The following is an 11,504-nucleotide window of genomic DNA, read 5'->3' as shown; positions in this document are numbered from 1 at the left end:
CCGACTTTCAGGAGAACGACTTTTTATCCTGCTTGTCTTAACCCCTCATTTTTCCTTCTGCAGACCAGAGCTCAGTGGAGGGACCACTTAAGCAGCCCCTGGGGGCTCCCGGGTGCCAACCCCTGGGCCCTTCTCCCCTTCCCACCCCCTGCTGGGGCAAGGTGACATCGGCTCAGCCCTCGATGCACGGCGACATCCCCACCCTCTGCAAATGGTTGACTGGGAATGGGCTTTTTTTTTTTTTTTTTTTTTTTGGGGGGGGGCTGATTTTATTATAAAACTCGATTGCATTCAATCAAGTCCGTCCTGATGGGGTGGGACGGATGAAATAAGGGAAATGTGGGAGGTGCGGGACTGGCGGTGGGATAAAGCGTCCCCTGAGTGCCGAAACACCCCGGGGCTTGGGCTGCCGTGCCCCTTGTGCCTCAGTTTCCCCAGCCGCAGAGGCTGGGAAATGCAGCCTCAACCTCTCGGACCATCCCCTCGACACCCCGCACCCCTGCCGGGAGCCCAGCAGGATGCGACCCCCGCGCTGCCCCACCTTTCCCCCCGCTCCCTCTCTATTGATTTAATAAGATGGAGGGGAATTAACGGGGCCGGAGCGTCGGAATAATGAAAGATGAACAAAGGGGCAGCGCTAGCAAAGATGCTGCCAGCTTTTAATGATGAGGCCGGGCAGATCCCCTGCTAGCTGTCCCTTTGGAGTGGCGATTAAGAACATACTGTTGTTGTTAAGGCAGGGAGATAAATCCCTGCACCGTTTCTGATGTGATCAGCCGGGGCTTCTCCCTACAATTTGTGATCCTATTGTGGACGGGTGTTTGCCCTGGGCAAGGAGAGTCTGGGAACCACTTATGAACCATCCTTTGGTCATTAGCCTCCTCATTAGGAGAGAACAATGTCGGGGAGAGAAGATAATTGAAGGGAGCAGCGGGCTGATGGCGCACTCAGGACTGTCCCAGGGCTGCCTCGGTGCCGGGCTGGTTTTCTAATTCCCAATTAATTTGGAATGCGGGGCTTCGGGATGCTCCTCGTCCTCGCAGCTTCGTGGCGAGCTGGTGGAGAGTTGTGGCGAGCATTTTGGGGTCCCCCCAGACACTCAGCAGCCAGCTTGCCGCAGCCCCCCAGGGCTCCATCCCGCAGTTTTTGGGGCAGGACCGGCTGTATCCCGCAGTTTTTGAGGCAAGACCTGCTGTATCCTACAGTTTTTGGGGCAGGACCTGCTCTATCCCGCGTTTTTTTTGGGGCAGGACCTGCTGCACCCTGCAGTTTTGGTGCAGGACCTGCTGTACTCTGCAATTCTGGGGGCAGAACCGGCTCCATCCCGCAGTTTTTTGGGGCAGGACCTGCCGTACCCCGCAGTTTTTGGGGTGGGGCCGGCTGTACCCCACATTTTTTGGGGGGCGGGACCGGCTGCAGCCCGGTGCCGGAGCACGGAAAGCCCCCGGGGACCGGCTCGGGGAGAAACAATTCCTCAGGATGCCTGACGTTATCAAGTGCTAATGGGAGCTGGATGGGGCTGAGGTGCTTTGCAGCCCATTACCCCAAATTAACCTGACAATGCAGCCGGGGCCAGCGTCTGCGGGCCGGCTGGGTTGTGTATTGCCTGTCTGGGGCCGGGGGCCAGGAGGACGCTGCCCTCTGCCTTCCCCCAGCAAGCGGGGGCCCCCAGAAAGGAGCGTCCCCTTTGGCAGGCTCCGTTTCGGGGGCCTGCACCCAGCGGCCCGGGCGCTGGCAAGCAGAGGAGCTGCAGCGAGGCGATGGGAATGGCGAGGACAGGGCGAGAGGAAAATCCCCTTCGCAGGACGGTGCCCGGCACATCTTCCTCGGAGGAAACACCCTCCCAGCTCCTCCCGTCCATCCTTCCCTCCCCGCGCTGCCGCTTGCACGGGGCTCTCACAGCCCGGCCGGTGGCCAGTGGAGCAAACCGGGGGCGAGCAGCAATTTCCCCGCAGCCAGCAGCCACCCCTGGCGGTGCCGGGCGATGCAGGGAGCTGGCCGTGCTCCTGCCGCCTGCGAAGGGGGCTCCTGCTGCTGTGCCACGCTCCCAGATGCCGTCGCTCCCTTCCTCTCCCCGGTTTGGGTCTGTTAACGGCACCTCGCAAGGTGCTGAGGGTCCCCAAGGCAAAGCGTTCGGTGGCCGGATCCCTGCTGCAAGCGGGGCTTGCCAAGGGCAACCAGCACCGTGCTCTGGACCCCGGGGCCTTGGTCGAGGTGGCAAAGCCACCCCCGCGTCACGGCCCAGCACCGGCACAGCTTCCCCGAGGAGAAAGCACGCGCGGAAATGACACCTGGCCCGAGGAACTTCTCTTCTCCAGATTTATGTGATGAGGGGCTGGACACCTCGGTCAGCCCCCGGGGGAGAGGGCCCCGCGTCGCTTTGCGCAGCGGGCACGAAGCCCAGCTCCCCTCTCCCCATGGGGGGGATCCGTTTTGGGAAGGGGGAGCCACCAGCTCCAGGACCCACACGTGGGACGCGGCTTGGGGAGGGGGAGCCAGCAGCTCCAGGAGTCCCCCGTTTGGGGACGTTCCCCGCCGCCTTTCCGCGGGCACCATCGCGTCCCCGCTTGGGACGTTGGCTTGTTGGGATCCTGGCGGGGACGGTTTGGAGAAGAGGCTGCAAAAATCCGGCACGGGGGTAAAGCGGTCTAAGCCGAGTTTTGTTGCCCTAAAGCAAAAGGCCCAGAGCTCATCTTCTCCCCGCTAGGCCCTGCCCCAGAGGATGCTCAGCGCCGGGACGATTTTCTGCCCCTGGCAGGACGCCTCGCGGCCCGGGTTACGAACGCGCCGAGCCCCCCGCTCGCTCAGGTGGGGTTTGGGGGGAAATTTCCGCCCCGTCTTTTCGCCCACCGGGAAGGCCTCGAGGCTCGGGCCCGGTGGCGGCCGGAGCCCGACGGAGGCTGGGTGCGAAATTTCTCAGGGGCGAACGAGCGAGGGCGGCGGGGCGCCCAGGACCGGGGGGGGGGGGGGCAGAAAAGACGAGGGGGGGAGCGGAGGAGGAGAGAAAGCAGCGGCCGGGGAGAGACAAAAATCCCCGAAGCAGCGACCCGGTTTGAAGAGTGGGGCGTTTTCTATGGGGGGATTGTAAAATGCGCTCTCTCTGTCCCCTTTGCAGGGGGGAACGGGGGCCCCCACTCTATCTGATAGTCATTAGCATCAATTAGCCCCGTTTGAAGTAGGCAACATCTTTGTCTCCGTGCAAAAAAGAAATAAAAAAACCTTTCAGGGAGCCCATAATAACATCTGGAGCAAGGAGAGGCTGAGCTCAAGTTCCCCACTTTCATCTCTTGCCGAGGTACTTGGAATGTTAATGCAGCCCCATTCTTTAATGGAGTTATCAGGAAATGCTTTTCACCCCCGTCCCTTTGCTCAGGGGGGATGTTTACAAAGGGCTGGGGGCTTTTTTTGGTGTTTTGTTGTTGGGATTTTTCCCCCCCCCCTCCCCTCCCCTCAGAAGCTTCCCCCTCCCCTTTTATTTTCTGCGCTCTTGAAAAACAAAACTGGGGGGGGGGGTGGGGGGGAGAAAAAAAAAAAAAAAAGAAAACACCCCCCCCCAAAAATAAAATAAAAATAAAAATAACAAAAATAAAAATAACAAAAATAAAAATAAAAATAAAAATGAAAATAAAATAAAATAAAAATAAACATAAAAATAAAAAAATAAAAATAAAAAATAAAAATAAAAAATAAAAATAAAAAAATAAAAAATAAAATAAAAATAAAATAAAAATAAAATAAAAATAAAATAAAAATAAAATAAAAATAAAATAAAAATAAAAATAAAAATAAAATAAAAATAAAAATAAAATAAAAATAAAAATAAAATAAAAATAAAAAATAAAAAATAAAAAATAAAAGAGGATCAGGGTCCGTCCTTTCATCTCCCCCTCGCAGCCCCTGCAGAAGCGCCTGCGGACGGGGTGGGCCGGAGCGGCTCAACCTCCCCTGCTCGGCCTGGCTGCTGGGTGCTACATTTCCCAGATCGTTACCAGCGGGTGAAAATCTCCAGCTTTTTAACCGAAATGCATTAGCTGAGCACACAGCACTAATGGGCAACAGGGCGCCTCGTTAGGCGGCTCGAGCGGGAGAGGCCTTTTGCCGCCTGTCCATCCCTCCGCCTCGGGCCTCGTCCGTCCGTCCGTCCGTCCGTCCGTCCTCCCCACCACCGCCGCCCTTCTGCCCATCCCAACGCCTGCAGGGCAGAAACGCCGATGGGCAGAGCACCTCTCCCGTCTCTTCCCACGGGGAGCGAAACGGTGGCATTTCTGACTTCCTAGAAGGAGAAAAAAAAAATAACAATTAATGCTTTCACAGCCTCCTAACGTAAAAAACAACAAAAAAAAAAGTTGTCCAGGAGAAGTCACGTATAACCGTGTTTTAATCCCCGTTATCTGGGCAAAGCGGAGCCAGGAGCTGTGAATCCCTCGCACCTTTTCCTCGGTGGAGCTTTTTTTTTTTTCTTTTTCTTTTTTCTTTTTTTTTTGGGGGGGGGGTGGGGGGGTGGAGGGGGGAGAGGTTTCGGCGCTCGCCCAGCTTTGAACGTGTGATTTCAATTAGGCGCACGGTTACCCGCCGGCAGGGCCGGGGCTGCGTGTTTGGATAGGGGGCAATAAAGCGGCAGCTGTATTTATTCACCGATTTTTGAAGCCGCCGTGGAAGGCAGGATGCTAAAAGGGGAGGAAAAAAAAAACGCGTTTCAAAGGCCGACGTGAGGATTTCCTTTGTCCCCCCCGGAGGCTCCCGTAGCCATCGCCAGGGTGCTGCCACGCCAGCGGGGGAATCGCCGCCGAAAAGGGGGCCAGCCCTTCAGAAAGGAATCAGCCCCAAAATTTCCTTGAAACGCCCCAATTGCTTAAAACCCCGAGCTGCTCCTTCACGGGGAGGCCTATTTCTCTGGCTCGGGCGGCGAAAAGGAACTTGGGAGCGCGAGCAACCTGCGCGGATCCCCCGTTTAGGGCAGGGTTTGCTGCGGACGGGCCTGCGCGCGCAGGGACGCTCAGCGCTGGGTTGTTAAAGCCAGGGGGGATTTTGGCTCCGTGTTCATAACCCGATCGCTCCGCTCTGGGGATCCCCCTGCGCTCGCGCAGAGCAAAGCGAATTTTGGGTGTGAATTCTGCGCTCGCGGAGGCATCCGCGCCGGCTGCGGCTTTCCGTCGGCTCCGGGGGGTGTCACGCCGGGGGGGGGGGGGGGGGTGTTGTGCCACCCACGCCAGACCCCGAAGCACGGTCACGCGCCTGTGCGAGGATGGTGGTCCCGCGTCCCCAACGTGTGTGTGTGTGTGCGCGTGGGGGGGGGGTGCACAGCCCCAAACACACCCACCGCCACGTGCACCCCGCGCGCGGGGGGCGATGCTCCGCCGGCACGCGTGGGGGTGGGTTTGGGGTGCCGCGGGGAGAGGTGTGGGGTGCCCATGGGGTGTCCGTGGGGGAAGGGGTGGGTGGCAGTGGAAGGAGGGGTGCTGGAGGGTGCTGGCGGAGAGGAAGGGGAGTCGGGGGGCGAGGAGGGGAGTCGGGGGGCGAGGAGGGGAGTTGGGGAGGGTTTGGGCAGGGAGGGGCGGTTTGGAAGGAGGAGGGTTGGGGTACGCGTGGGTGGGGAGGGTGGGGTGTCCCTGGGGGCGTTGGTTTGGAACGGGGGCTGGGGGGGGGGTGTCGGGGGGTGATATGATGGAAGGCGGGGTGTTGGGGGGGGGTGGATTTCGGAGGGAGTTTTTTTTTTTTGGGGGGGGGGGGATGATATTTTGGAACGAGGGGTGTCGGGGGGTGTTGTTATGGAAGGAGGGGTTTGGGGGGTGTTGTTTCGGTCAGAGGGCGGTCGGAGGGCTGTCATTTCGGGAGGAGGGGTTTGGGGGGGTGTTGTTTTAGAAGGGGGGGTTTTGGGGGGCCGTTATTTCGTAAGGAGGGGTGTCAGTGGCTGTTATTTTGGGAGGAGGGGCGTTGGGGAGTGTTATTGCAGAAGCAGGTGTTTGGGGGAGCTGTTATTTTGGGAGGAGGGGTTTTAGGGGGGTTGTTATTTCGGGAGGAGGAGTTTTGGGGGGTGATTATTTGGGGAGAAGGGGTGTCGGGGGGTGTTATTTCAAAAGGAGAGGTTGGGGGGGTGTTATTTCAGGAGGAGGGGTTTGGGGGGTGTTATTTCGGGATCAGGGCTGTTGGGGGGGCTGTTATTTCGGGAGGAGGGGTTTGGGGGGCTGTTATTTCGGGAGGAGGGGTTTGGGGGGCTGTTATTTCGGGATCAGGGCTGTTGGGGGGGGGCTGTTATTTCGGGAGGAGGGGTTTTGGGGGCTGTTATTTCGGGAGGAGGGGTTTGGGGGGCTGTTATTTCGGGATCAGGGCTGTTGGGGGGGGCTGTTATTTCGGGAGGAGGGGTTTTGGGGGCTGTTATTTCGAGAGGAGGGCTCTGGGGGGCGTTGGCCCGGCCGGGGGGGGGGTGTCCGTGCGGCCCGGAGGTGTGGGGCAGCCCCCCGCCAGCCCCCTGCCCCCGTTTTGCATACGGGAGCGCGCCCCTTCCCCGCCGCCCCATATAAACCCCTCGGGCCGGCTGCCGGCAGCAACTTCAGGCCATGCCGCCCCCCAGGACCCCCAGGACCCCCTTCCACATCGAGGCGATCCTGGCCGCCCCCCCCCGGCCCGGCCCCGCCGCCCCCTGCCCGCAGCCCCCGAGCTGGCCGGGGCCGGGGGCGCTGCCGGGGGCCTGGGGCTGGGGCTGGGGCTGGGGCTGGGGAGGCAGCGGCGCAGGTGAGAGGGGATCCGGGGGGGGGGCCGGGGGGCTCCCTGCTCCCCAGCCCCGTGTCGGGTGTGTGTGGGGGGTGGCCGGCCCCCCAAAAATGCCTTTTTTCCACCCTTGCGGCCGCGGTTTCATCTCCTGCAGCCTCTCGGCCGACCCCCGGGTTAAAAGGGCTGGGCTGGAGGAAGGGAAGGGGGGAGAGGAAAAAATCCCTAATAATAATTTCTCCCCCTTCTCGCTCAGCAATTATCAGCCACGTACCCCCGACAATAATTGGCTGGGGCGAAGCCAGCCCCTGGTGGGATTTAGTCCCTCCCGGTCGCTTTAGGGGCACGGGAGAGCCCCCTTGGCTATGCCTAGCCCCGATCGAGGGCTGCTTCAGTTGAGGGAACTGATTTTTTTTTCTTTCCGCCCCCGAAAAAAAGGTAGGTCAGGGGTTGGACTAGGTGATCTCGGAGGTCTCTTCCAACCTAGGTGAGTCTGTGATTCCGCAGCGCGTGGTGGTGCCCTGCGGTGTGCCCCAAAGCCCTGGGTCCCGCTTCTCCCGCAGCCGCCCTGGGCTTTGGGACCGCTTTGGGACCACTGGCAGCAGTTTCGCAGCACCTGGCCCCCACAAGTGGTCGTGTTCCTAAGTGAGCACCCGAAGAAAACGTGGGTAAAATTTATGCTGTGGTTATGGACGATGCTAACGCAGCACGCTCTGCGTTCTCAGGGAGGGGCACGGTAAGGTTCTGCTCAGAATCATTAATTTACTTTAAGGCAGTGCCTCTCTGCAGGATAGCTGCCCCCTTCTTTTTCTCGAAATTGTCTGTATTCGGAGCGTGTTTCTCTGTTGCACGGGGAAAACCTGCAGCCAAGCACAGAGTTCTACCTGTACTGGGACCTCTAGCCCGATCCTGACAGCTACAATATTCAGACACCAAAAATACGTGCTATCTGGATCTTTTTTTAACTACTTAGTATAACTATTTAACCTATTAATTCTTCTGCCAGGCAGCATCTTTGTAACTATGTATGTTACCGGATGTGTTATGTCAAATATACAGATATGAAAATATAGTTGATTGTATTACATATACGGATACGAAAATATAGTTGAACAGCTTGCGAGACTATTTCCACAAAGTATTTCATTTGAAATCACACACGCTATTATCCCAAGTACCAAAATAGGGAAAAAATTTCACCGGTCAGCCTATCTGAATGCTGAAAATAGTGTAAGTGCAGTTAGGGTTGTTAAGCTGGCATAAATCCTTGCACACATGCAGAACTTACGCACAATTAATGAGACGAAGTAGGTCAAGGTGCCCGTTTGTGCCTGGAGAATGTCTCAGTCATTACAGGATAGGAATCGGCGTCGTTCTTTACAGCGTGTCCCTGAAAGACAAAGGAGTTGTTGGTTTTCCAAGACCCGTTACACCGCCGAACGGCCGGTGGCTGTCCTTGCTGCACCCTGGTGACGCCGTGCGGTGACACCGGCTGCACGGGGCCCCCACGGGCTGCCCCAAATCCAGCTCCTGCTCAAAGCTGAGCCGATATCCCCCCGCCAGGTCGCGTTGCCTGGGGGCTGAGATTTCAGAACGGCGCTGGTTGTGTTACTGCCCTGCTCCTGCGCACGCAGGCCGCATGGTTTTCTTTCCATCCAGGGAAGCCCCATTGGCTTTGAAAGCGGGTTCTCATCCTTAAAGCGTGTCTGAGTGTTGGCAGGACAGAGGCTGCTGTAGCATCAGACGTATCTTGCCAGGTTCCTAACACCTTCACCAAGTGTATTTTGATACCTGGGGGTGTTCTCCTGGCACCAGTTACCACCAGTGACCGGGGTTCTCAACTGTGTGCGCAGGTCCCACTGCCTGGAGCCTTTCTGGGGCTCAGAAGAGGGGCAGAGGTCCCCGATCCAGCAGCCTGGGGACTCGACCGTCCCTCAATGCTTTACACCCAGCGGTGCAAAGCCCCCACTAATGTACCTGTGTGTGCCGTAACTCCAGCACCAGCATCTTGGACGCGCAGTTTCCTACCTTGACAGCTGCTGTCCCCTTTGCTCGGTCCTTGACTGAGGTCTCTGCAGTCCTGGCGGTGACACTGGGGACATCTGGCTCGTGGGCAGGTCCTTGGGGGGACAGGGCTGGCTGCAGGCAGAGACCTGGGGGTCACAGCCTCACTCCTGTTCATGGAGATATGTTCAACTCAGGATCCGTGCGGGCAGGATGAGAGATTTAGGACCAAGACGCAGCACTGCTCTTAGGCTGGTGCCAGCAGATCCTGTGATGGTGGTGCTGTTTTGCGTGTTAATTAGGCAATTATTGTTATCATCAGGCCACAACTAGGCAGGGGGCTGTGCTGGACACAGAGAGCAGATCCCGCTGATGATGTTCTGGCCCCTTCACCCTGCTGAGGGACTGGGTTGAGGAGGTGAGGACCTGCTCTGGGAGCAGCTCTCCTGCATCGGGCCAGCTTCAGTATCTTCCCCCTGCTTCTGGCTGGCTGCAGGTGCCGAGGGAAGGGTAGGAGCAGGGGGCTGACGTTGGCAAAACCTCCCCATGAGGCACTTGTGATTAGGGACTTCTGGGGTGGAGGTGGCATTTTTGCATTCAACAGCTCCTGATGGACTTTATAATGTTACAAGGATCCTGTAAAAGGGCTAAACCCTGCTCATATCGAGTGCTGCCTGATTTCTTTGGGCCTGGTTGCGTGTCCAGGACTGTTCTAGGTTGTACCTGTCTGTAGAGACATCCCTGCTTTGCTTTTTGTGCTACTTCCTCGCAACCCCCTTCAGTGCAGTGTGCTGCAGGGCAGCTAGCTGAGCTTGGATTTCAGCTAGAGCAGAAGCAAGCAGGGCATGGCACTTGCACTGGGCTGGAGGAATGGCCTCGACCATGCAGACCGCTTCAATCCCCGTTTCTTGCAGGTCTGGAGTTGTCTCACTGCGTAGGGACCGATCCCCTGGGCCCCGCTGGGCCCTGGAGGTCCGGGGGGCCCTGCAAGATGAAGAGGGTCCGCACGGTCTTCAAACCAGAGCAGCTGGAGCGGCTGGAGCAGGAGTTCCTCAAGCAGCAGTACATGGTGGGCACGGAGCGAGTCGACCTGGCTGCAACTCTGCATCTCACGGAGACTCAGGTAAGAGACGGGGCAGCTGGGGACGATCCTTTTTATTATTTATTTTTTTAAGGAGAGCTAAAAACATTTAAGTGCACAAAGCTGTTTGCATGGGAGTTCGAGCTGGGTAGGACTAATGTAGAGTATTAAGATCCTCTGGAGACAATTTATGCACTATAGATCCTTGCATGACACTGGATCTAAAGTTTTTCTGCTCCTCCCAGTATGTTTCTGAAGACCTCGGGCTAAGCTGTTGTGCCGTTTTCCTGCTAGGTGAAGGTCTGGTTCCAGAACCGGAGGATCAAATGGAGGAAGCAGAGCATGGAGCAGAAGAAGGCAAAGCTGGCGCAGTTTGGGGTGATGCAGCCTGCCTCCGCAGACTCGACGGACGTCAAGGACAATGAGGAGGACACAGTGGACGTTGAGCTTTGAGCAGCTGATGGGATTCCGCTGCCACTCTTATTTTTGCAGATGTGCCTGCATGATGGAGGTGTACTGGGGGTGCAAGCACTTCAGTGCTTAAACCTCTCAATCTGAGAGAACTGCAGCTGGCTGGGAGGAGCCCCCCAAGTGCAGAGACCCCTCTTTGGTAGCCACGTACCATCGTTCCTGGGGTTCATCACCAGGCCAGCTGCAATGATGGTGCCATCGTTGTGGCAAGGTGTGTGATCTCGTTTGCTGTTGAAGTGCCAGGGAGCACAAACATTTTTCTGTAGAGAGGCTGGGGTGAAAATCAGGTGGTGTCTGTGAAGGCTGTGAGCGTGAGGGCATTTGAACACAGGGTGTTGCAGGTGACCGTGTGCTCCTAAGAGGGAAACCTGTGCTGGGAGGAGAATCAGCCCTGGTTGTTTCTCCTGGACATCTTGATTCCCATGTTTGATACTGAGATCACAACAAAAAAAAAGTGAAAGTTGTAAAGTCCTTTGCTCCCACCCGTAGTATCTTTATTCTTGTCATAATCGTATTTATGCTCATATATTATCCTTGCAGTATGATGAACGGGGTCTGGGCCTGCCCCTGGAGCAGAAGTGCCTCCTGTCCTGTGCCTTGCTGTATTTTGCCTTCGTTTTGCCTTCCAAACCCCTGTGGGTCTCTCAGCCTTCTGACACTGCCTTACTCTCCACGGTGTGTGCATGCTGCCGCAGCAGGGAATAAGGGGCTCCTCCGGCTTGCTGAGGTGCGGGGATCGGGGCTGTTATAAAACAGCAGCTTTCCAACACCTCTGCTGGTTCAGACGGCCCCCTGCCCCTCGGCCAGATGTGCTGATCCCGGCCCAGACGGCAGCTGCTCTCTTCTGTCCTCGTTATACACCACGGTGCTGCGGGAAGCAGCACCTGGAGCGCTTGGCGAGCACATCTGTAACCACACGCTGTTCTATGGTGGGTGGAAGGGCTCTGAGGGGCTGGGACTAAATAATTGTTTGGGCTTTCCCGTCTGTTTTAGTAATTCTTTGGGGCTGGTGTCCACACCAGCAGCAGCTAAGCACGCTGGCTGTCACCTTGCAGTCCCAGGGTGCTGCGAGCTCAGGATAATTCATTGTGCCTCCTCCTGACCCACAACACTGTATATCACTTTACTCTTATATTGTTATTTATAGAAATAAGGGTTTTTTTTTCTTGGTGTTATTTATTTGATTTGTTTCTTAATAAAAATAGCGTATTTTAAAAGAGAAACGGGACTGGGTGGGGTT

The 11,504-nt window shown here is 56.9% G+C and overlaps 1 protein-coding gene across 1 annotated transcript; it reads left to right on the top strand.

Annotated features, from left to right (window-relative positions):
* Positions 1-6,557: 6,557 nt before the first annotated feature.
* Positions 6,558-11,362, top strand: LOC118248427 (homeobox protein not2-like). Its single transcript, XM_035547370.2, has 3 exons — positions 6,558-6,720; positions 9,627-9,835; positions 10,088-11,362. Exons 1-3 carry the CDS (start codon positions 6,558-6,560, stop codon positions 10,244-10,246), a joined length of 531 nt encoding a protein of 176 aa, XP_035403263.1. The 3' UTR covers positions 10,247-11,362.
* The last annotated feature ends 142 nt before the right edge of the window (positions 11,363-11,504 follow it).

This window comes from Cygnus atratus, chromosome 4 (genome assembly GCF_013377495.2).
Source record: "Cygnus atratus isolate AKBS03 ecotype Queensland, Australia chromosome 4, CAtr_DNAZoo_HiC_assembly, whole genome shotgun sequence".
NCBI lineage: Eukaryota > Metazoa > Chordata > Aves > Anseriformes > Anatidae > Cygnus > Cygnus atratus.
This window is presented reverse-complemented; position numbering and strand designations above follow the sequence as displayed.